At 44.2% G+C, this 26778-nt stretch overlaps 1 protein-coding gene across 1 annotated transcript; it reads right to left on the reverse strand.

Moving 5' to 3' along the window:
• Positions 1-269: 269 nt before the first annotated feature.
• LOC111973220 (cyclin-dependent kinase 13) lies at positions 270-11874 on the reverse strand. Its single transcript, XM_024000508.3, has 14 exons — positions 10655-11874; positions 6789-7349; positions 6518-6688; positions 6216-6355; positions 5344-5514; positions 4954-5143; positions 4679-4735; positions 4389-4490; positions 4167-4244; positions 3363-3479; positions 3127-3258; positions 2357-2556; positions 1758-2213; positions 270-1587 (listed from the first exon to the last, which is right to left on the reverse strand). The coding sequence occupies exons 1-14, from the start codon at positions 11782-11784 to the stop codon at positions 893-895; spliced, it is 4200 nt and encodes a 1399-aa protein (XP_023856276.1). The 5' UTR covers positions 11785-11874; the 3' UTR covers positions 270-892.
• Between the last annotated feature and the right edge of the window lie 14904 nt (positions 11875-26778).

Below are 26778 nucleotides of genomic sequence, written 5' to 3' on the forward strand. Positions count from 1 at the left end.
AGAAAGCATTGTTGGCATTTTTTTTAATAAACATTTGCCAAATGGAGAAAAAAAAATCACATTTTAGTACAAAAGGACAGTTGCTTGTCTCCTTTTTGAACGTGGGTTACATCTCTTTTTGTTTACATACGATTTTACAATGGCAATTGGCAGAGGGCTTGTGGAATTTAAAGTGAACACAGCCTTTCATCAAGTCATTCAGTAGCTATCAGTTTTACTGCATTCACCCAAGTGCTTGCTTACCAGTCTTTCTGGAACCGATGACCTCTTCACTGTTGGGTAGAAGAAACTTAACTTGCAAGTTAAGCATTTCACTGTACTTGTGGATGTGACAATAACACTTGAACTTTTCATCAAAAACAAGCCTAGAGAAGCCCTATCAACTGAGACCTCCTGGTTGCAACATATTCTTAACCCCCAAAAACGACATAACTGGTCTTTTTATAATTGTGCAGATATAGCACTTCATTCATTTCATACCTAAATTGTTCTCGCCTTCTTTAGTCAGTAGTGCAAAAAATATTAATAATAGTCTGTCCGGGAGTAATTAAAGAACGGCTAAAGTACATATTTAAAACGCATACCTAGCCTGGTAAATGTACACTCGAAAAATGTATGTTTAATTTAAAAGACAGAAGTAGAATAGATTGCAAAAAAAAATACAAAAAGGTACGAGCAGGAAAAGCCCCCTCCTTCTGCAACATACCCCACATTCCAGATAAATTAGGACTACAATGCTTGACACAGATTTTTTAAAATTATTACAAATCAGGTGCGCATTTCCAGATCCCTCTGGTCAGCCTGAGAGGGTTTGGGCTCAGTTTCTTTTGAGTCCTCAAGTCTGGGGTGTTTCCATCGTCACACCCCGCCCCGTTCACTATGCCACAGCCAATCAGAAGGGGAGGCCTCGCCCTCGGATGGCTGTTGAGTTCACATTTGTGTTGAAGCCAAGGGGCATAGATGGGGCCCCGGCCTGGGAAGGGGAGCCCCAGGACTGGCCCGGAGGTGGGATGGGCGGGGGAGGGGTGACATGGTTGTAGAGCTGGATGGTGGTGGGGTTGACCTGCCCTTCCACAAGCAAGGAGGGGCTTTGATTGTACTCAAAACGGTGGTCTTTGTCCCCGCTGAACACCATGCTACTGCCACCTCTACCTCCCCCTGTGCCTGAAGGGTAGGGCTCCTGGAGCGAGGGGGCCAGGGACCCGGCAGCTGAGGATGAGCCGGGGGTCGGAGCGCTGCTGGTGAACACCTCCCTCAGGGCGTGGGGGGGCAGGCCACCCCCCAGCATGTGGCCCATGTAGCTGTCGCCAAAACCTGCAGGAGGGAAGGGTGGAGGGGGTGGGCGGCTGTAGTCACCGCCATAGCCCGGTCCTTCTGCGCCGGGGTGTGGTGAGTAAACTTGCTCCGGGAACCTTCCTTCCTCTCCGGCCACACCTGAGGTCAGCATGGGCGGCAGGTGGCCAGTCTTGGGCTTCATCTTCTGCCGGTAGTCCAGGTCCTCGCAGCAGGGAGGGGGCTCTGGAGGTTCAGGGGGTCTCTGGTCAGGGGGTAGGATGGGTCTGGAGGAAACTCCACTCCCCTCGGACACTAAGGGGGAAAAGCACAAGACATGATGTTAATTCAATGCAAAGGAATAGTTCTAGTTGGAGTTCTATCCAACATTAAATTCATTGTGTAGAGAAATTAGAGACAGATAAGCCTACTGGATGGTCACAACAGTCACAACTAGCAAAATGTCTATATATGAGTGTAGTTACCTGGAGAGACAGGGATGGGCTCTGGGGGCTGCTTGGGCTCAGGGGGTGGCCGCCCTGCTAGTGGGTTTCTGCCGACTGCCTCGTCCCTGGCCTCTTGCCTCTGTTGGGCCTGGAGGAGCTGGGCCAGCAGCATGGTGACCGCCGTCTGGGTGGCTGACGATGCTTCACCTTCAGGCTTCCCCTGCGAAACCGACGAGGGAGGTGGTGATGGGAGCTTGGGCATGGGGGGCGTGCGGGGCGCTCCACCCATCAGAGGGGGCTTGGGCGGAGGGGGTGGCTCTGGGGGCTGGTTGGAGTCAAAGGGCGCTGGTGGCAGGACCTTGGAGAGCTGCTGCAGTGTCTCAGAGTTGACCTTAGCGATCTGGGCTGCGTTGACAGTGCTCTTGGACTGGCCAAGCAGCTTCAGGAGGACCGCCAGCTGTTCCTGGGTCAGCTGGCAGTTGGGACCTTTTGGGTCTACGGGAGACAAAAGAAAACATGATTTACTAAAAAGTAACTATTAATTCACTCTAAGTTGTTGTTAGTGTGTAACTGACAAGGCATGAGGCAAGTATGGTGGGTTGACTTTGCGGTACTAGACTCGAGACCCATTCACTCACCCAGTAGGGCCGAGGCAGCCACAGGCTGGGCTTTGAGCCCCCCGGGCGGAGGGAAGCCCTGGGGGGTGTTGCTACGACTGTCGTCTCCCAGCCCCAGCTCCTTACGGGGGGCCTTGGGAGCTGACAGCTCCTCTGGCATTTGCTTCTGTTTCCGCCGCTTCTTACTCCACAACTCGTGGCAGTCCTGCCACAGGGGGAGACTGGAAAAGAGCAATGTGGACGAGATCTTCAGTTTCTTGGCAATTTCTTGCATGGAATAGCCTTCATTTCTCAGAACGACAATGTTTCAGAAGAAAGTGCTTTGTTTCTGGCCATTTTGAGCCTGTAATAGAACACACAAGTGCTGATGCTCCAGATACTCAACTAGTCTAAAGGCCAGTTTTATTGCTTCTTTAAATCAGAACAACAGTTTTCAGCTGTGCTAACAATTACAAAAGGGTTTTCTAATGATCAATTAGCTTTTTAAAATGATAAACTTGGATTAGCTAACACAACGTGCAATTGGAACACAGGAGTGATAGTTGCTGATAATGGGCCTCCGTACGCCTATATAGATATTCCATTAAAAAAAATCTGCCGTTTCCAGCTACAATATTCATTTACAATGTCTACACTGGATTTCTGATCAATTTGATGTTATTTTAATGGACAAAAAAAAMCTGCTTTTCTTTAAAAAACAAGGACATTTCTAAGTGACCCCAAATTTTTGAACGGTAGTGTACATTCTACAGTGATGGATCACAGACACTAACGACTTTTCCCAAACATACTCTGGTGGGGGCATCTTGGTTGGGTCCACGTCTTTGAGGAATTCACTGCTTAGCGCCGCCTCGGCCGCGCAGCGCTTACTGGGGTCCAGGGACATCATGTGGTCAAACAGGTCCAGGGCTGAGGGTGGAATACTGACCAGAGAGAAAGACCAAGTGATTAGTCAAACACAGCCAAAGGATAATGCCGTGTCAATGACGAACCCATTTACTGAATTCAAACCAGCTGATTGACTCACAAAGCATACTCCTCTCGTAACCGCCGCCGGTACTGTTTCTTTGGTTTCATGGTGTTGAAGTAGGGCAGCTTGATGACGTCTGGCCACACGGCGGGGCAGGGGCTGCCACAGATACGACTGGAAGGGAGAGAAGCCATCAGTTTGGGCTAGAGTTCAATATTGTGCCCCATCAGGAAGACTGTCATATGAGATAGTTGAAGGCCTTTCAGACAGTTAAAGCTGCAATAAGTACATTTTTGGGCGACCTGACAAAATTCACATAGAAATGTGAGTTATGGATCTGTCAATCATTGAAAGTAAATCTAAGAAGTGGTAGATCTGTTCTGTGTGTGCCATTTCTATGCTTCTTGGTTTTGCATCTTTTACTTTCAGTTTTGTACACCAGCTTCAAACAGCTGAAAATACAATATTTTTGGTTATGGAAAATATATTTCACAGCAGTTTAGATGGTACAATGATTCTCTACACCAGAGCTCTCCAACCATGTTCCTGTAGGTTTCCGCTCCAGCCCCAGTTGTAACTAACCTGAGTCAGCTTATCAATCAGCTAGTTATTAGAATCAGGTGCGCTAGATTAGGGTTGGCGCAAAAACCTACTGGACGGTTGCTCTCCAGGAACACGGTTGGAGAGCCCTGCTCTACTCTTTATTTTCTTGTTTTGTCACATACTGAAATTAGGCGAACTATTAGAATTTTAGCAACCAGGAAATGACAGAGCAATTTCTTAATAGTGAATCTTTAAACGAATACTGAGAATAAGACAATGACGGATTTATAGTACCCTTTTCCTCTGACCACAACGTACCTGATCAGCTCTAACTGGGCAAGCTCCTGGTTGGCTTGGAAAATGGGCTTCTTCGTGAACAGCTCCCCCAGAATGCACCTGGATTTCAGACAAAAACAGAATGATTACATTATCATCTTTATAGAACCATGACCCATCATCTGTCCTTGGTTCAAGAATCATGACTCTCATAAGCCAGTGAAACACCACACCGAACGTCAACGCAACGCATGTGTCTCTCACCCGCAGCTCCACACGTCAATGGCAGGTGTGTACCTCTCCTCCCCCAGCAAAAGCTCAGGGGGTCTGTACCACAGGGTGATCACCTTGTTGGTGTACGGGCGGCTACAAGACAGGGACAGAAAAATGACAAATGTATCAGTGTAATACTAATACCATCCACAACCATAATACCATCCACAACAAAACACAGTTGAGACCTATATGTTTGATGAAACATATAAACAGTAATACATCTGAAAATCCAATAACTATGGGCAGTAATCAACTGTAAGCCATATCGGGACGCTTACCTCTCATCAGAGTTATAAAGTCGAGCCAGTCCAAAATCTGCCAGCTTTATTTGACCCCTGGCGGAGAGAACAGAACACTGCTTTAACTTGACTTCCAAACCCTTTCTGTCAGACACTGCCACCGCAGTGGATAGAAATAGGTTCTTTGACATTGGCTATCCTTTAGCCTGGTCCCAGAGCTGCTTGTGCTTTGGCGTGACAATGACCATAGGAGTTGACAAGACAGCACCGACAGATATGGGACCAGGTGGCTAGCTATCCTGAGGAGCACTCACTTGTTATTGAGCAGGATGTTGGAGCACTTGATGTCCCTGTGCAGGAAGTTCTTTTTGTGGCAGTAGTCAAGGCCCTCCAGCAGCTGCCTCATGAAGGACTTGATGTGGCTCTCATTGAAGTGGACCAGGCCTGACTCCAGGAGGCCCATCAGGTCATGGTCCATATACTCAAACACCAGGTAGAATGCACCTGTAGGAGGAGGATGGATCATATAGAAGGGAAACAGATGCATGGACAAACATAAATGCAGACACATGGACTGCGTCCCAAATGCTTTTCCCTATAGTGCACTACATTTGACCAGGTCCCATAGGGCTCTGGTCAAAAGTAGTGCACTATTTAGAGAATGGAGTGYGGACATGCTAATACAGAGGGTTTGTCATATGGACCTTTGTCGTTCTTGAAGTCCAGGGCATCCTCCTTGTCGGTGACTATCTCCTTCATGTTGATGATGCTCTTGTGGTTGAGCTGCCGGAGGATCTTGATCTCCCTGATGGCGGTGATAGGGAAGCCCTCCTTCTCGTTGTCCAGACGCACCTTCTTCAAGGCCACCATCTCAGCTACACCATTGGGGATAGAGATAAAGGGCAGAGTATATTATAAAATACATTGTGGCAGACGGCAGGGAGCGGGAATTGAGGAAAGATAGCTTGCAGGTCGCTGGCTCTACCCACAAGCCTTATATGGACTTCCTGCCCCCAACGAGGCAGGACTGAATTGTTACGCCAGGGAGTGCTTGGGGATAAAGAAGGGGGCAGCCTACACAAAGGGGCAGAGGAGGTGAGACAAGAGGTATGAAGAGTGAGAGAAACGAGAGCAAAATCTGTGTGATTGCCCGTTGTGACCTGGACTGTCGGACTAACCCCCATGTACCAGACCAGATTGGCTGAGAACCCGAGTGTGAGGATTACCCCTGGAAAACGGAACGGCTTGTGGACTGTGAGGTGACGGGTGAATTCCCCCTTCTTTCCCCATGTACCAAAATCCCCAATAAACTTCCCCTTTGCATTCTATTTGGGCTACTGGTGCCTGTTTTGTTATTGAACTTGGTGATGTGGAAACCCCACACCCTTGATCCTGCTACAACATGTTCATACATAATTGATACACAGGGCATAGAAAGACTTACATTTGGAGTAGAGTTTTTGCTTTAAAATGTTGATAGTGAAATAATTATTATAATATGAGCTACCAGGAAGATAAGGCGTAGCCTATGATCTACATGAAATGTTGAGAAAAGAAAGCATCAAGTAGTCTTCACCTGTGTCTTTGTCTTTTGCCTTGTACACCTGGCCGTAGGTGCCCTCTCCCGTGATGCCGATAATATCAAACTTGTCCACGCACCGTTTCCCCCAGTCTATCTCAGTCTCCTTGATCTCCCCAAAACGTGGGCCGCAGATCCTGGGAGACAAACAAACCAACTAGAGATTAGGTCAAGCAGTGGTGGTCAACACCAGGCAGTAGAAACTCAAGGAGCACTAAGAAGCATAGACCATGGAAGAGGTAGGGTGAGTATAATGGTTCCACAGAGCAGACACGGAAGGCCAAGGGGCCCAGACATACTTGGGCCGGCGGTGAAGCGTGGTGGTCTTCTTCTCGTTGTATGGGCTGTGGGGGGAGGAGGCACCGCCACCGGGGAGCTCAGGAGGAAGGGGCAGGTCGGCAAGGAGGTGGTGGGCCTTCTGATGCTCTGCTGGCTTCTTCCCTGAGAGCGAAGGTAAGACCTCCTTCAAGCTGCACAGGGGAAGAAGAGAATGAGAAGTTAGGCTATAGAACAGCACAGAGGTGGAGTGGTGAAAATTATAAAAGCTATTTTCTATTACGTTCCCTTTACCAATCTGCTCCATCTAAGTGCTCGAGGACGTGCATGGGCAGGAGTAGAGATGTCAGTGTAGAGGCAGTCGGGGCAGCTACTCGCCCCTTCTCTTTGCCCTGTCCGGATGCTGGTGCTTTCCTCTTGTCCTGTTGCACCGAGGGGTGCCGCTCTCTGTCCCTGCTGGGCTGATGGGGCTCTGTGCTCCTCTTGGAGGTCCTGTCTGCAGGGGACTGGGGCTGGCTCAACACAGGGGTCCTGGGATCCTTCTCACGAGGCGGCGGGGAAGGGGGCCGGCCCATCTTGATGGTGGGGTTGGCCTTGGGGCTGGGCTGGTGGGAGCCTGTAGAGGTGCCCTTGGTGGAATTGGAGGCGTTGCTGGAGCTCTTGGCCCGGGCAGCTGCCTCGGCAGCTTTTGCCTTCTTCTGCTTGCTGAGCTCGGCCGCTAGGCTGCTCTTGAAGGTCAGAGTGCTGGGGGAGAGGCTGGAAGGTCGACTGTGGGAGCCAGAGTGGCGATGGCGGCTGCGTGAGCGGGAGTGCCTCGAGGAATACGGGCTCCTGCTTCGAGACTTGCCAGATCGCCTGGAGAAAGGAGACACACAGGTTGTATGATGAACCTTTATCACAGGAGAAAAGTTCTCATTAAAAAAGGTGCATAATGTCTACCTAGTGCAAATCTAGCAGACTACTGAAATGGAAATTTATATTCAGAGCCATTAAAAGCATCATTACAACCTTAGTCACAATCTAGTAAAACAGTTGTACTAAACTTTTTCACAAAGCAGAGCTCTCTCAGGCAATCCAGATTCCACCCTGACCTGATATTTACAAATGTCTCTGAGTAGCTAGGTTTCCATCTAATTGGCGACAGATTTATGCAAATATATATATATWTTTTTAATCAGCATGAAAACAATATGCACTTTTTCCCCACAAGAGATGCGTTACCATCAAATTGACTTGTGGATAAAATGCTGGGCGTGATGACGTAGATTCTAAGCTAACATATATACTTTTTTTATGATGGTCATACCAAGGAGAATTTAGCTATTTGAGTTTGAATTTTAAGACCCCCCTTTTTTCCCCCTCACCTTTATTTAACTAGTTATTTAGGCCAGTTGAGAACAAGTTCTCATTTACAACTGCGACCTGGCCAAGATAAAGCAAAGCAGTGCGACAAAAACACAGAGTTACACATGAGATAAGAAAACGTACAGTCAATAACACAATGGAGAAGTCTATGTACAGTGTGTGCAAATGTAGTAAGATTAGGGAGGTAAGGCAATAAATAGGCCATAGTGGCGAAATAATTACAATTTAGCATTAACACTAGAGTGACAGATGATGATGTGCAAGTAGAGATACTGGGGTGCAAAAGAGCAAAAAATAAATAACAATATGGGGATGAGGTAGTTGGGTGTGCTATTTACAGATGGGCTGTGTACAGGTACAGTGATCGGTAAGCTGCTGATTCACTAATTAAACTATCTCCATATATACTTCCATTCATTTTTTTTTGCTGGTACTGGGGACCTTCAGACAATGGATTGAGAGGCAGCCCATGCAAAAAACATCTCCCAATCTTAAAAACAGATGGATTTTGATGGGGATGTTATTAAATCGATTTCCACGGGGCTGCGGAAATTGTAGGCTAAGGGTTAATAAAGTGTTTGTCATTCAACGAGAAGCACTTTTTTWAAATCATCAACAAAAACATCAAATTTAATGCCAGATTTCTAGAATTTTCAGACTATTTTGGGGAAGTGTATACTGGCTCCTGAGTCTCAAGATGGTCAAACCGTACTATTGCGGTTTAATTGTAAAAAAGAAATATATATATATATACAGGGGGGTGCCGGTACAGAGTCAATGTGCGGGGGCACCGGTTAGTTGAGGTAGTATGTACATGTAGGTAGAGTTGATCAAAGTGGGTGGGGGGGGGGGGGGGGCAATGCAAATAGCCCGGGTAGTCATCTGACTAGATGTTCAGGAGTCTTATGGTTTCGGGGTAGAAGCTGTTTAGAAGCCTCTTGGACCTAGACTTGGCACTCCAATACCGCTTACCATGCGGTAGCAGAGAGAAGTCTATGACTAGGGTGGCTGGAGTCTGACAATTTTTAGGGCCTTCCTCTGACACCGCCTGGTATAGAGGTCCTGGATGGCAGGAAGCTTGGCCCCAGTGATGTACCACTGTTGCGTCATTGGCAAAATTAATGATGGTGCTGGAGTCGTGCCTGCCCGTGCAATCGGGGCGGCAGCGTAGCCTAGTGGTTAGAGCGTTGGACTAGTAACCGAAAGGTTGCAAGATCGAATCCCTGAAAAACGAAAAAGAAACGCAAACGACAGCAGCGGAGTCCTGTATGGCAATATTTTGAGAAGTTAAATGAGAAGGAAATGCAAACTTTAAAATTGTCACATCCCTAGTATATATATGCCTTAATATTTTTTTTTTTTTAAATAGACTCAGCTTTCATTTGACACCCAATTTTACATACTTCTATTTACTTCACGTTGGTGCTCATGAGTCCTTTAATATGGAAACATGAATATAAAATATAACGGTTGTAAATAATTGCTACTGAGCTAAAAATTGAGAGCTGAGAAATAAAAAGTATACCTACAGAAAGCTGTCAACAGGAAAGTAGTGCTTTGCCAGCAATTGGATTTTAAAATGTTATACAAATCAGAGCATTTTTCTCCCCGGGAAAGGGGCGAGAGGCTCACTCGACACAGCAGCAGACCCTAGTGAAACAGGTACCGCGACAGGCAGACACTTTCATTACTGGAATCATGAGGATTTTAGCCCCCTAAAAAATAGGATGTTTTGAGTGAGGTGACCATGTAGAATGTGCAGCTTGCACTGATGCAACCGATGAAATGTTTTACTCGCACAGCCAAGTCAAAGGGTGCGACTAAAATGTTTGCAGTCAGGAGCCTTGAGGTGGCACGTGTAGTCCACCGTGTAGCCTTCTTTCAAACATTGAAACTTTAGTAAATAAAAACAAAGGAAATGGATGATTCAAAATATTAACTTTGTAACCATTCACATTTAATCCCCTCAAGCCAGTGTTGCATAACTTTAGTCAACCAAAGCAAAGGATTTTGAAACTCTGGTGTCTCCCAGTGGCTCCTGTGGATGAAGTCAGCACACAACATGACAAGCAGCAGAAATAATGTATCCGTCGAAGTGACTAGCTAGCTAACATTTTTGATCATGTTACAATGCGTTAATGGGTATCTAGATACATTGCACTTGTACATTTGGGTACTGATACAATGGCAGGCAGCATTTAAAGCACCTAGCGGCCCCATGACAGAGTACCAGTCAAGCGCTTACTATTGATAAGCCAAATGCGCATGCTGTTACTGTCACCGTTTCCATGTGCCAAGTTAATTCAACACTTCGTAGGCCATCTGTTGTAAGCGTTCTGTTGTCTTAAGCCATCTTGCATTTTGAAAAGGAGATGGCCTCTCTTCCAAACTAAGGCCTTCTGTGTAATCATATTTACATAATGAGGAAGTATGTGTAACGGGGGTCAGTGTGCTGCTAACAGCTTAGCTTCCTCCACTGTCCATACTAGGCTCGAACCAGTGATACCGGCCTCCTTGACAACGTTCCAATGGGTTGAGCCACCCAAAGGGTACCGATTGGATGGCTCCATTTGCAACATTGCAAGCTAGCTGTGCAATGAGCTTACGGCACTTTCTTAACTCAGCAATCCAAGGGCATAAAACACAATATTGAACATGATCACACAAGAGTAGCTAAAACACTGGTCCAAATCAGACAGTCGGGTAGGTAGTTAGACGATTGACACCTGAAATTATACCAGGCGTGTTATCTTTGACTTTAATACAGGTACAGTACCATCTGATTGACTGCTTACCTTATTACTGGACTTGGGCTGAGTGACTTTCGGTATGGACTTCGTGATCGCCGACGGGTACCGTAGGGACTTGAGACAAGTTCTCCCTGTTCAAATGGACTATGTCGGCCATAGCTTGGAGAACTGCGCCTGTTGAATGGGCTCATTGGAGACYGCTTTCTTTTGTTGCTTGAGTATGAACTGGGCGACTTTGAAATGTTGTAGGCGCCATAGACCTCAGCATCTCGGCTGTAGTATGTCAAACTAGGGGACAGCCTTTTGTTCCCATAACTGGGACTTCTTCTACATATAAACTGTTTATTATAACTACCACTGGGAGACTGGTATCCATAGGAATAAGATGTCCCATGTGGACTTTCTGCCTTGAAACCAGGACTTCTTCTGGAGGCTCCGAGTTCTTCACAGTCATCTCGGTATGATTGTGGTGCATCCCTGTATGCAGACAGGGCCTCTTTTTCAGACCGTGACTTACTTTTGTGCCGTTTAGACTCCCTTTTATCCAAAGACATGGGCGGCAATGTTGTAGACGTCTTCTTGCCGTCACTGTCACTGTTTCTCGCACCATCTCGGTTGTTTTTGGTGGCACTAAGGCTACGCCCGCCACGAGATTTCGAAGAGTCCCTCTCACCGCTCTGGCGTTCCTTTCTTTTCGGTTCCTTCTCTTGTCTATTCCTCTCGGATGAACCACTGGTTTGTTCATCCTTCCTGAGATGTACTATATCCCGGTCTCTTCGAGACCATCTCTCTCGGGATGTCGGTCCGTTGATGTCTGTAAACACAACTTTGCTAAATCGATGGACCGAAATCCGAGCATGCGGTTCTGGTTTAGGTGAAGGGCTCCCAGAAAAACGTTCTGATTGGGAACTCACGTCTTCATATTCCACCAAAGTCCGAGGTTCACCTTCTCTTTCGAGAGTGCTTCTCCGTTCACCTACCGTATGCCATGGTTCTTTCTCCCTAGCGTGACTGTGTTTCTTTCTACTAGACGACAGCCTCTTCTCCCGGTGTTTCTCTCGCTGCTGAGTAGCACCGCTTATAGTTCTAACGCTACTGCGTCGCTCCGGTCTGTCACTTCTCTGTGCCGATGGGCTTCTTCCCCGACCCTCGCGAATTACCTCCGAGTTAGGCATTTATCAAAAATATGTGATATATACTTTTGGTAACATTGGTTGTCTTCKGTGTTATGTTCCTTGGTACACAAAACATTTGCAACAAATTGGCTAGTTAGCAAACTAGCAGTAGCAAGTTAATATAACTAGCTAGTCAGACAGTAACCAGCAGTGAGCTATTACAAACGATAATCCATCGCATTCATCATCTCCAAAAAATCCATAATCTAATGTTTCCCTCGATGAAATTAATTTAATGACAAATAAATCAAATATTATAATCCCGGACTGTAAGATTCCAAAGATGTGCCATCTAGCTAGCCAGAGCTAGCTAGCAACTGTAGCTAGCTAGGCAGTGTCTCGTAACTGCATTCCATGTTGAGTGTAGCAGGCCCGATGTCTCCTGCTCGAAAGGAAATGTTTCTTGGAAGAAAATCGCAGCTCACCTCGGCTTTAAAAATATATTCCCAAAGTGCTGAAAATAAGAAATAAAAACATTTCACTTTTTAGTAACGACATTACTTTACGCTTGCCACAACAATCCAGTTTGGACGAACAAGGAAGTGGCTAGCACGCATCAAACTATGCTAGATTTCTTTCTCCTTGGAGTTCAAATCAACTCCGGCAGATTCAATAAAACAAAACAAAACAAAAAAAAATCCACCGACAGTTTACGTATTTTAGTGGATAGCCGTATTATCACATATTTAGATAAATTCAAATATTATATTTAGAGTTTTATTGGTTATATAATTACATTTTATAACCGATATGCACCGAACATAATTCGTCAACTAGATAACGTTAGATTGCAGGGCCCTCCAGTTTTCAAATTGAAGGGCTGCTGCTGCTACTACTACGACTACTACTACTTCTTATTCGATGAGATTTAACGGTGGTTGGCATCCAATGAATGTTGCATTACCCCCACCTACTAGACTGGAGTACAACTCCCCATACTTTGCTTGAAAAAATGAATAAACAAATACCCTACCATCTAACACTACACTCACAATTTTGTTTTATAATAATAAAAAAGAACACCACCCTTCTCTACTATTTAAATCTATTTAGTCCTACCTCAGGCCAACAGACTGAAAGGAGGGGACCTCACCACTTAACACACCCTGTAACTATTCTGACATAAAGTCTTGCACACCCAAAATACTTCTCTGCAGCTGCCACCACAACCTCAATTGTCTGCGACTTACATTCCATCCCTTATGTACAGTTGATAACCATTGCTATAAATGCAAAAAATATCCTATCAATCTAAATGAAATATATATCACTTGTTWGTTTAATAACCCTCTGTACTTGTACAGATCAAATACTCACACCACTCCTCTTAAGATCCCTCCCCCTTGACCCATCTTCCTCTACTTTCTAACTGCCTTCGCATATGACAACTTCTGCACTACTCTAACCCTGGAAACCTCAACCGGCCTCTCTCGCACAGGACATTTCTGATCCCAACCCTATGGGCAGCCCTAAAATTAACACATGCCACTACCTTCCCCAATGCTACACATTCCTTTGTCTCATGCCCTTCTGCACACTTCTCGCACCTAGGAACCTCCATCCTACACACTGCTGCCACATGCTTGACACCTGTAACAACGTAACATATTCAGCACAAAAGCTCGTACAGGATAACATATATATATATATATATATATATATATATAAGGACTTCCTGACAGGCCGGTGGTAAGGGTAGGTAACAACACATCCGCCACGCTGATCCTCAACACAGGGGCCCTTCAGGGGTGGGTGCTCAGTCCCCTCCTGTACTCCCTGTTCACTCATGACTGCATGGCCAGGCATGACTCAAACACCATCATTAAGTTTGCTGATGACACAACAGCTTTAGGCCTGATCACCGAAAACGATGAGACAGCCTATAGGGAGGAGGCACCTGACCGTGTGGTGCAAGGACAACAACCTCTCCCTCAACGTGATCAAGACAAAGGAGACGATTGTGGACTATGTGAAGAGGGCACGACAAAACCTATTTCCCCACAGGAGACAATTTATTTTTGCTATGGGTCCTCAGATCCTCAAAAGGTTTTACAGCGGCACCATCGAGAGCATCCTGATGGGTCGCATCACTGCCTGGTATGGCAACTGCTCAGCCTCCGACCGCAAGGCACTACAGAGGGTAGTGCGTGTAGCCCAGTACATCACCGGAGCCAAGCTTCCTGCCATCCAGGACCTCTATACCAGGCAGTGTCAGAGGAAGGTCCTAAAAATTGTCAAAGACTCCAGCCTCCCTAGTCATAGACTGTTCTCTCTGCTACAGCATGGCAAGCGGTACCGGAGTGCCAAGTCTAGGTCCAAGAGGCTTCTAAACAGCTTCTACGCCCAAGCCATAAGACTCCTGAACAGCTAATCAAATGGCTACCCAGACTATTTGCATTGCCCCCCACCACCCCATACTGCTGCTACTCTCTGTTATTATCTATGAATAGCCACTTTAATAACTCTACCTACATGTACATAATTACCTCAATTACCTCGACACCGGTGCCCCCTGCACATTGACTCTGTACCGGTACCCCCTGTATATAGCCCCGCTATTGTTATTTACTGCTGCTCTTTAATTATTTGTTTTTTTTATCTCYTACTTTTTGGGGGATTTTCTTAAAACTGCTTTGGTGTAAGGTATTCGGCGCATGTGACAAATACAATTTGATTTGATTTGATATCCTAACATCACTTTGTCGGGCAAAGACTAAACATCAAAACTTAAAAGCAAGGGTCCACTTTTTCAAAAATCTTCACTCCTACTGTCACAGACTCAAAGCCTCGGGCTACGAGAACTTCACCACACCTACCACCTCGGAAACTTCGCCCTCATTCACTTCCATTTCTCTTCCAGTCTTCAGTTCACTCTGCTTACACTTCTTTAACGAACCATSTCCCTTTTTCCGCCATTTTTAACCGACTCGAGCTCACCCCTTCCTCCCTCTCTCTCTTATACCTCCTCTGCCTCTCTTTTCCCTCCATTCCTCCTCCGTATTCTAAGTATACGTCTTCTGACATACATCTTGTTCTTGGATGCCATTTAACCGGTTGTCACAATCTCCTTACAATCAGCATGAACCCCTCGGGATGTAGCGTTTAACAGTGCATCCCACTTATGAAGCAAAAAGAAGGCCTACTATTCTGTTGTTACATCCAATGACGTGCATAGTCCAGACCAGTGGTTACGTCACTGCCAAAGGAAACCCCTGGCACACAGATTAACGGACAGCTACAAACGGTTGTGACTATAGTAGCAGGTTAGGAGAGCATTTTACCCTAAACCTTTCCTATAACCCTAACCTAAGCCTCCTAACCTGCCACGTTAATTATCCAAATCTGCTGTGTAAATTCTCCTAACCTGCTATGAAAAAGTCAGTTCTGGTTGTAGCTGTACTCCATCTAGTCAGAACGTTTTACAAATTCCTCCACATTGTAAATAAAAATATTATTTTCAATGAATCAAAAAAATGTAACATTGAAGTAATTTTTTATTCCAAATATCTGATTTTGTTACTTTATATCGCCTATAGCCAGGCCATAACAAGTTACAACCCCTGACAAGAATGGACCAAGAACTGGATCGCAGGGCAAGGGCCAATAACACTTTGAATGTGTGATGGGGAAAAAACATAGCCTTCATGTCAATGGGGAAATGGAGAATGCCAAGAGTGTGCAAAGCTGTCATCAAGGCAAAGGGTGGCTAGTTTGAAGAATCTCAAATATAAATATATTTTGATTTGTTAAAAAAAAAAAGTTTTATTTCATAGTTTTGGTGTCTTCACTCTTATTCTACAATGTAGAAAATAATACAAATAAAKAAAAACACCTGAATGAATAGCTGTGTCCAAACGTTTGACTGGTACTGTACATAAACGTTTCTATTTACATTAGCAATGGAATGCGAAGTGGCAAGAGAGGGTTCGGGGGTTGGTGATGCAACATTCATGCTCCACAGCTCAAATTTAGTGTAAAGATTTCAGTAGCCACAAGCCCAGTAAGCATGGGAATTTTAAATTGTTATATCTGTGCCATTTTTTATGGCATGTCCCCCTCCGTCCTTGACTTTTTCTAAATAAGTATTTTGAGTACACTGATGTTGTTAGAATTTCACTAGTACAAACAGAAAGAGGTGTCAAGCACCACAAAAATTTGAGGGGGCAAAAGTACGTGAGGATGACTGGGGGGTGGTCCGGATGGCGGCTAGGTCCCCCTTCCTTATTTTGCACTTTAAAAAAATCCTGAGACAGCTTTTTCCTGTGATCTAGAGCTATTATCATTATGCTTATTCTATGGAAAAAATATATGTATATTTCTGCATATCTAAACATACCTATTGAGCTGTCTGTATCTTCTTGACTGGTGCTGCGGTAACGAAATTTCACCAGCCTGTGATTGTCAAGCAAATAACTGTCAGTCTCAAGCTAATTTACCTTTAATTAACATAAACACATTTAGCATCTCCTGGTTTTCACACAGCCTACAAGCCATTTAAAAAAAGTATAATACATCCATGTAATATAGCCTACACCTTCACAATAAATGTATTATTTATTTTAGACAGGTCTAAAGAAGCATTATATGAAGAAAATKTAGTCTATTTCAGAAAAGAATAGCATACTCTGAGTTGTCCTTGTTTTAGGTACTGATGTGGCTATGCCAAATGGCTGTGGGCTACACTAGTTCATTTAACAGACAAGGTTTGTGTATAATTTCATTGCATTATTTTATTTTATTTTATAGTATGAAGAATACAATTGAACAAAGCTGAATAAAATATAAATATTTTCTCCAAAAGATTTGAGGGAGTGGTAGTTGTTCTACAAACATCGGGCTATATGTTATGATGTTTAATACATTGTAAGGCTGCATGGTGAAACTCTAACGATTTGAAAAAAGTCGCTTGAAAGGCATTAGCTCTTCTTAGTCTGTCATTCAAATTTGACAAGCACTTGATAAGGCCTCGAATTTCACGGCCGCATCCCCTTTGTGGCCGTAATGCACCCTAAAAAAAACATGCCTTTTGCGGCCTGGAGTGGTGCATTGTGCCCTTCTCCCTGAATGTGCTGCGCAATCCAAAGTCTCTCACGCACATGGCTCTTGTTCACGTCATYGGGTCTTTCTCACAGGCTACATACAAGTGACACATCCGAGACGCAACTGCACGCGTCCTTATCCAATTCCGAGGTGCATATTGAAGATACTGGAAGAATGTTCCACATTTACTTTTCGTCAAATGACAGGATGAGTAGGCATAACGAACAGCAAAAGCACTAGCCTATGTCAATCTTAACCCTGCAGCAGCCAAATGGGTGATGGAAGGGTATAAGGAATGGGCTACAAAACTGATGTGGCCCATTAAGGGAGAACAGTGGCAGAATTTATGGGGAAAAGGATCGGACTGGGAAAATAACATGACCCTGATGTGGAATATGTCCACATGTAAACAAATAATGGACAACTCTACCAACTCCACAGCATGTATGATAATTAAAAGAACCTTGGATTTGTTACAATCCATGGGTCAAGAGAATTACTGCAATATATTTGAAAAACAGTTCTGGGCTGAAAGAGCCGACGGAATAATGTGGTATAGAGATGAGGATACTACAACAACAAATGGCCTAGGAGGAAATTGGCTAGTAAAAGCCTGGGGAGGTTTTACCACAGGCATAACCAAAGCGGCTAACGATTTAATCGTTGAACCAGTAAACAAAGTAGTAAGAGCCATAGAAGATAAATGGGCAGATGTAACCAATTGGTGGACAGAAATTAAAGCCAACTTTTGGATGGGACTGAGTATTACAATAGGAATACTGATTTTCATTGCCCTATATCCAGCATAGTACAAAAGTCGACCTATTCTATTCTGTGCGATAAATAAATATTCCAAACATAGTCTGGAACAGTTGTGAGATGCGATAGATCACAACTTAATACAACCACGAGCATCCCAAAAACGTTTAATTTGTAATGTGGCTGACGAAACAGATCAGAACGTTTAGCTTAAAATATTGATCAACTATAAAGCTATTTCTTCACATTATAAGCGCAGCAATGAGCACAATTCAAATCACATCACATCAAACTGTATTTGTCACATGCGCTGAATACAACAAGTGTAGACTTTACCGTGAAATGTTTACTTACAAGCTCTTAACTCTTAACCAACAGTGCAGTTCAAGAAGAGTTCATAAAATATCTACCAAGTAGACTAAATAAAAAGTAATAATAAAAAGTAACACAATAAGAATAACGAGGCTATATACAGGGAGCACCGGTACCGAGTCAGTGTGCGGGGGTACAGGTAGGTTGAGGTCATTTGTACATGTAGGTGGGGGTGAAGTGACTATGCATAGATAATGAACAGCGAGTAGCAGCAGTGTACAAAAGGTAGGGGGGGGGGATTTTATTAATTGTTCAGTAGGCTTATGGCTTGGCAGTCTTATGGTAGTAGCCTAGAAGCGCGATTGTTCCATTAGCGGAAAACACCATTCTCAAAAGTGACCGCAAATGCAATTACGCATGTAATGCTTTTATTATAAAGGTGAATTTCTATGGTGAAAATTAGCTTCCCCAAACTTGACACTCATGTGCTGCTTATATTTGCCAGTTAGGCACTACACCCTTTGTAAAGTGGATTAATGTGCTTCATTTTAAGAAGTTATTTGGCCATTTTAGTTGTGATACAAACATTATTAAAACATATAGGCTACATGAGGTATGCGACTATGATTCGAAAAAGTCGCAAAAAAAGGCATTGTTTGTTATGCTGGGCATCATTCATAAGTGATAATATATACWGTTGAAGACGGAAGTTTACATACACTTAGGTTGGAGTCATTAAAACTCATTTTTCAACCACTCCACACATTTCTTGATAACAAACTATAGTTCTGGCAAGTCGGTTAGGACATCTACTTTGTGCATGACACAAGTAACTTTTCCAACAATTGTATACATACAGATTATTTCACTTATAATTCACTGTATCACAATTCCAGTGGGTCAGAAGTTTACATGCATTAAGTTGACTGTCCCTTTAAACAGCTTGGACAATTCCAGAAAATGATGTTATGGCGTTAGAAGCTTCTGATAGGCTAATTGACATCATTTGAGTCAATTGGAGGTGTACCTGTGGATGTATTTCAAGGCCTACCTTCAAACTCAGTGACTCTTTGCTTGACATCATGGGAAAATCTAAAGAAATCAGCCAAGACCTCAGATAGAAATTGTAGACCTCCACAAGTCTGGTTCATCCTTGGGAGCAATTTCCAAATGGCTGAAGGTACCACGTTCATCTGTACAAACGATAGTACGCAAGTATAAACACCATGGGACCAGGCAGCCGTCATACCGCTCAGGAAGGAGACGCGTTCTGTCTCTTAGAGATGAACGTACTTTGGTGCGAAAAGCGCAAATCAATCCCAGAACAACAGCAAAGTACCTTGTGAAGATGCTTGAGGAAACAGGTACAAAAGTATCTATATCCACAGTAAAACGAGTCCTATATCGTATATYGATATAACCTGAAAGGCCGCTCAGCAAGGAAAAAGCCACTGCTCCAAAACCTCCATAAAAAAGCCAGACTATGGTTTGCAACTGCACATGGGGACAAAATAAATGTCCTCTGGTCTGATGAAACAAAAATAGAACTGTTTGGCCATAATGACCATCGTTATGTTTGGAGGAAAAAGAGGGAGGCTTGCAAGCTGAAGAACACCATCCCAACCATGAAGCACGGGGGTGGCAGCATCATGTTGTGGGGTGCTTTGCTGCAGGACGGACTGGTGCACTTCACAAAATAGATGGCATCATGAGGTAGGAAAATGATGTGGATATATTAAAGCAACATCTCTAGACATCAGTCAGGAAGTTAAATCTTGGTCACAAATGGGTCTTCCAAACGGACAATGCCCCCAAGCATACTTCCAACGTTGTGGCAAAATGGCTTAAGGACAACAAAGTCAAGGTTTTGGAGTGGCCATCACAAAGCCCTGACCTCAATCCAATGGAAAACTGTGGTCAGATCTGAAAAAGCGTGTGTGAGCAAGGAGGCCTACAAACCTGACTCAGTTACACCAGCTCTGTCAGGATTAATGGGCCAAAATTCACCCAACTTATTGGGGGAAGCTTGTGGAAGGCTATCTGAAACATTTGACCCAAGTTAAACAATGTAAAGGCAATGCTAGCAAATACTAATTGAGTGCATGTAAACTTCTGACCCACTGGGAATGTGTATTGAAAGAAATAAAAGCTGAAATAAATTATTATCTCTACTATTATTCTGACATTTCACATTCTTGAAATTAAGTGGTGATCCTAATTGACCTAAGACAGGGATTATTTACTCTGATTAAATGTCAGGAATTGTGAAAAACGGAGTCTAAATGTATTTGRCTAAGGTGTATGTAAACTTCCGACTTCAACTGTAATTCACAAGTGACAGGGTAATATTTTCACCCATTAGCCTATTCTTGATTTATTATTGTCTTTACATATACTAAATAATATATATGTGTGACATTTGTTTCGATTTAGAATGGACCATTATCATGCACCTGTATCGAAACAGGGGCAGCGGGAAAAAAGACATGTCATCTATGCACTTAAAAAACGAATGGAGGGCGCTTTTCCCTGTGGTTTATTGTCATGCCAGCCAGATAGGCTATACTCCTGTTGTAAATATAAGCAATGTGCTTAATATTAGGAAAGTGGAGAAATAAATATAGTAGGCCTAGCCTATAGAAAGCTGACGGGGAACCTCGTCTTTTTATTAGCGGCCGTCAATCTGTTTTGTCTCCCAGTTGCATAGCCTATAGAAATGTGGTACAATATTAGCTCATGGGCTCTCGTGAAGTGTTTGATTAGATTTTCAATTACATTTGCATTGATGTCAGATTGATTAGAGGGACAATAGAGTGCTGAGTACCAGGCATTTATCAAGTTGGTAGGCTACTAATGACCATCAGCAGCATCAGAGCTTGGAGAAGCCTAATTACCAAGACTAAACGGTCATGTGGAATTTGACTGCCTTCATGACTCATGACTGCTGGTGTAAACAGCCCTATATACAGTATATACATTACCAGTCAAAAGATTGGACACACCTACTTATCGAAGGGTTTTTCTTTATTTTCACTATTTTCTACATTGTAGAATAATAGTGAAGACATCAAAACTATGAAATGACACATATGGAATCATGTAGCAACCAAAAAAGCGTGAGAGAGATCACCTTACTTTTTTATTGGGGTTTCCCTCTGATGCACTGCACAATCTTCTAAGTAGTGCTGTCATCACACTCTGTCCGATTGGCTATCATCTGGAAGGGGATAGGAATTCACCTGCCAATATACCCTTTCAGAGAAAGACTGGTTACTCTTTCAGATCATACTCAGGCCTATCATGTTATTCATATTGTAACCAGTTTTGTAACATACTTCTGGCCCTTCCTTGGACACTGTGTTAACTAACCTCCAGACAAGCTTCAATGCCATACTACTCTCCTTCTGTGGCCTCCAACTGCTCTTAAATGCAAGTAAAACTAAATGCATGCTCTTCAACCGATTGCTGGCCACACCTGCCTGCCCATCCAGCATCACTACTCTGGACGGTTCTGACTTAGAATATGTGGACAACTACAAATACCTAGGTGTCTGGTTAGACTGTAAACTCTCCTTCCAGACTCACATTAAGCATCTCCAATCCAAAATTAAATCTAGAATCGGCTTCCTATTTCGCAACAAAGCATCCTTCACTCATGCTGCCAAACATACTCTCATAAAACTGACCATCCTACCGATCCTCGATTCGGCGATGTCATTTACAAAATAGCCTCCAACACTCTACTCAACAAACTGGATGCAGTCTATCACAGTGTCATCCGTTTTGTCACCAAAGCCCCATATACTACCCACCACTGTGACCTGTACGCTCTCGTTGGCTGGCCCTCGCTTCATACCAGTCGCCAAACCCACTGGCTCCACGTCTTCTACAAGTCTTTGCTAGGTAAAGCCCTGCCTTATCTCAGCTCACTGGTCACCATAGCAGCACCCACCCGTAGCACGCGCTCCAGCAGGTATATTTCACTGGTCACCCCCAAAGCCTTTGGCCGTCTTTCCTTCCAGTTCTCTGCTGCCAATGACTGGAACGAACTGCAAAAATCACTGAAGCTGGAAACTCATATCTTCCTCACTAACTTTAAGCATCTATCACTCCAGTGTTTAATTGCTATATTGTAATTACTTTGCCACCATGGCCTATTTATTGCCTTACCTCCCTTATCTTACCTCATTTGCACACASTGTATATAGACTTTTCCTACTGTATTATTGCCTGTATGTTTGTTTATTCCATGTGTAACTCTGTGTTGTTATATGTGTCAAACTGTTTTGCTTTATCTTGGCCAGGTCGCAGTTGTAAATGAGAACTTGTTCTCAACTAGCCTACCTGGTTTAAATAAAGGTGAGATAAAATAAAATTTAAAAAATGGGGACAGGGGAGGCGTGGACCTGGCCATTCGGTTAGATATTCGTGGGAAGATAGGTACCTTGGAGTTGGCCAGTGGGTTGTTGATGTAATGGGCCACCAGTGGTGCCACTCCACTCATAGCGATGGCTCTGTGAAACAGGCCCTCAGCCAATGGAGACAACACCTGTCAGGTGATAGATAGAGCCATTGGGTCAAAAAAATGCTACAATCTTTAGTTTTGGTGACAACCACACCTGTTCTGCACCTGACCATCTCACTGCTGTGTCACATTGTCTCTTTCATACCTACCAGAATGGAGGTACTGATACTCCCAGCAGATTGTCCAAAGATGGTGACTGGTCTCCCACAATGTCCTTGATATTATCACAGACCCACTGAAGGCTGGCGATCTGGTCCAGGAAACCCCAGTTACCACCTACATGTTCATCTCCCGTAGTTGAAACAAACATTTAATACATCTGATGTCTAAGGTTGCAATTGTTTTTGGCACACTTGGCACATCAAATGAGCATTTGAGGCACCATTGTAAAACATAGTAGAGTTCAAGTCACTTATAGTGAATTGGAGTAAAAGTAGAGTACCACTAGTGAAATGTTGTCGTGGTCGTCCCATACCAAAACCTAGGCCACTAAGGCGATAGTGAATGACAACCACAAACACATTCTGATAGGCACGGTTGGGGAGTAATGGATAAAAAAAMCTGTAACTGTAATCCGTTATGTTACCAGAAAAAATATTGTAATCAGATTAAAGATACTTTTGAAAACTAGATGACTTCTTGTAGGATTACTTTTAAATTAAGAAAGCATGTTTGCAAAAAAAATATTTGACACCTTTCTGTTTTCTCAATGACATTCAAATCAGAATAGAAAAAACAAATGTAAGTTTGTTCCACCTCAACGAGTCTGACCACAAGTCAGAGGCCACTATGATGGCACACTAAATGTGTTTGATGGATCACAGGAAAAGAGCATGAATACTAAGCTTTTGTAGGCTACAGTCCAAGCTGCAGTGTATGTCTTCCAATGGTGCGACTTCTGTCGGCATCCAAAGATTATCCAACTTGAATAAACGCTTGTAGGAAAGGAAGACAGCAGTGGTGTAGCATAGGGGCGATACGGAAATCCCTTAGGCCAGTGGTCACCAACCTTTTCTGAGATCTACTGCTCAGATTTAAAAAAACATGACTTAAATAATGTAACATTAACCTTCGAGTCCTTAGGAAACTATGCAGCGTTTAGTTTTTTTAATGTATTATTTATTACATTGTTATGCCAAGAAATCTTAAGTCTTATTACATACAGCCGGGAAGAACTACTGGATATAAGTGTCACGCTCGTCGGAAGAAGACCAAGACCAACATTGTACGTGTTCATGCTTCTTTATTTAAAAAAAATAACAACAAATAAAACAACAAAAGAACAATGAACGTAACGTCTTGAATGCTACACAGAGCTAACAAAAACAACATCCCACAACCTAAGGTGGCAAGACATGCTGTCCCTGATTGAGAACCATACCCGGCCAAAACATAGAAACACAAATCATAGAAATAAAGAACATAGAATGCCCACCCAAATCACACCCTGACCAAACCAAATAGAGACATAAAAAAGGCTCTCTAAGGTCAGGGCGAGACAATAAGAGCGACGTCAACTTACCAACATTACGACCAGGAATACGACTTTCCCGAAGTGGATCCTCTGTTTGAACCACCACCCAGGACAATGGATCTAATCCCAGAAGCCGACCCAAGACAACGGCGCCGCAGAAGGGGCAGACTGAGCGCCTCCTGGTCAGGCTCTGTAGACGTGCACATCGCCCACCACTTGAGTATACTACTCGCCAATGTCCCGTTCTTTTGGCAAGGTAGACGAAATTCAAGCAAGGGTTGCCGTCCAGAGAGACATCAGAGATTGTAACGTTCTCTGTTTCATGGAAACATGGCTCTCCTGGGATATCTTGTTGGAATCGGTTCAGCTATCGGGCTTCTCCATGCATCGCGCCGACAGAGGTAAACACCTCTTTGGGAAGAGAAAGGGAGGGGGTGTATGCTTCATGATTAACGACTCATGGTGTAATCATAACAACATACAGGAACTCAAGTCCTTCTGCTCACCCGACTTAGAATTCCTCACAATCAAATTCCGGCCATATTACCTTCCAAGTGAATTCTCGTCAGTTATCGTCACAGCTGTTGTCACGTTCTGACCATAGTTCTTGTGTGTTTTGCTTGTTTTAGTGTTGGTCAGGACGTGAGCTGGGTGGGCATTCTATGTTGTGTGTCTAGTTTGTCTGTTTCTATGTTTGGCCTAATATGGTTCTCAATCAGAGGCAGGTGTTTTGTGTTGTCTCTGATTGGGAATCATATATAGATGGCTTGTTTTGTGTTGGGGTTTGTGGGTGGTTGTTTCCTGTCTTTGTGTTTTCTCTGCACCASATAGGGCTGTATCGGTTTGCCACATTTGTTATTTTGTATCGTGTTAAGTGTTCACTGTTTATCRTTTTATTAAACATGTTGAGCACTGGCTACGCTGCGTGTTGGTCCGATCCCTGTTACACCCTCTCTTCTCGTGAAGAGAGGGAAGGCTGCCGTTACAGCTGTGTACATTCCACCTCAAGCAGACACCCTCAAGGAACTTCACTGGACTCTATGTAAACTGGAAACCATATACCCTGAGGCTTCATTTATTGTAGGTGGGGATTTGAACAAAGCAAATTTGAGAACAAGGCTACCTAAATTCTATCAGCATATAAATTGCACTACGCGCGGGGGTAATACACTTTACCACTGCTACTCTAACTTCTGCGATGCATACAAAGCCCTATCCCACCCTCCCTTCGGCAAATCAGACCATGAGACCATCTTGCTCCTACTGTCTTATTGGCAGAAACTCAAACAGGATGTACCAGTGACTAGAACCATTCAACGCTGGTCTGACCAATCGGAATTCACGCTTCAAGATTGTTTTGATCACGCGGACTGGGATATGTTCTGGTCAGCCTCAGAGAATAACATCGATCTATACGCTGACTCTGTGATTGAATTTATAAGGAAGTGCATTGGAGATGTTTTACCCACTGTGCCTATTAAAACCTACCCTAACCAGAAACTGTGGATGGATGGCGGCATTCGCGCAAAACTGAAAGCGCGAATCTCCGCATTTAACCATGGAAAGAGGTCTGGGAATATGGCTGAATATAAACAGTGTAGATATTCCCTCTGCATGGCAATCAAAAAAGCGAAATGCCGGTACAGGTACAAAGTGGAGTCACAATTCAACGGCTCAGACGCGAGATGTATGTGGCAAGGTCTACAGGAAATCATGGACTACAAAAAGAAAACCAGCCACATCACGGACATTGACATCACACTTCCATAAAAACTAAACACCTTCTTTGCCCACTTTGAGGATAATACAGTGCCACCGTCGCGGCCCGCTAACAGGAACTGCGCCCCCCCCCCCCTCTCCTTCTCTGTGGCCGACCTGAGTGAGACATTTAAACGTGTTAACCCTCGCAAGGCTGCTGGCCCAGACGGCATCCCTAGCCGCGTCCTCAGAGCATGCGCAGACCAGCTGGCTGGTGTTTTTACAGACATATGCAATCGCTCCCTATCCCAGTCTGCTGTCCCCACATGCTTCAAGATGGCTACCATTTTCCTGTACCCAAGAAGGCAAAGATAACTGAACTAAATAACTACCACCCCATAGCACTCACTTCTGTCATCATGAAGTGCTTTGAGAGACTAGTCAAGGATCACATCACCTCCACCTTACCGGCCATCCTAAACCCACTTTAGTTTGCGTAGCGCCCTAACAGGTCCACAGACGATGCAATCGCCATTACACTGCACACTGCCCTATCCCATCTGGACAAGAGGAATACCTATGTAAGAATGCTGTTCATTGACTACAGCTCAGCATTCAACACCATAGTACCCTCCAAGCTCATCATCAAGTTGGAGGCCCTGGGCCTCAACCCCTCCCTGTGCAATTGGGTCCTGGACTTTCTGACGGGCCTCCCCCCCAGGTGATGAAGGTAGGAAACAACATCTCCATCTCGCTGGCCCTCAACACTGGGGCCCCACAAGGGTGTGTGCTCAGCCCCCTCCTGTACTCCCTGTTCACCCACGACTGTGTGGGAATGCACGCCTCTAACTCAATCATCAAGTTTGCAGACGACACAACAGTATTGGGCTTGATTACCAACAACAACGAGACAGCCTACAGGGAGGAGGTGAGGGCACTAGGAGTGTGTTGTCAGGAAAACAACCTCTAGCACCCGATGTCACAGGAAGGCAAAAAATATAATCAAAGACAACAACCACTCAAGTCACTGCATAATCACACTGCTACCATCCAGAAGACGAGGTCAGTACAGGTGCATCAAAGCTGGGACCGAGAGACTGAAGAACAGCTTCTATCTCAAGGCCATCAGACTGCTAAACAGCAATCACTAACTCAGAGAGGCTGCTGACTACATGGAGACCAAATC

Source organism: Salvelinus sp. IW2-2015, linkage group LG14 (genome assembly GCF_002910315.2).
Source record: "Salvelinus sp. IW2-2015 linkage group LG14, ASM291031v2, whole genome shotgun sequence".
Lineage (NCBI taxonomy): Eukaryota > Metazoa > Chordata > Actinopteri > Salmoniformes > Salmonidae > Salvelinus > Salvelinus sp. IW2-2015.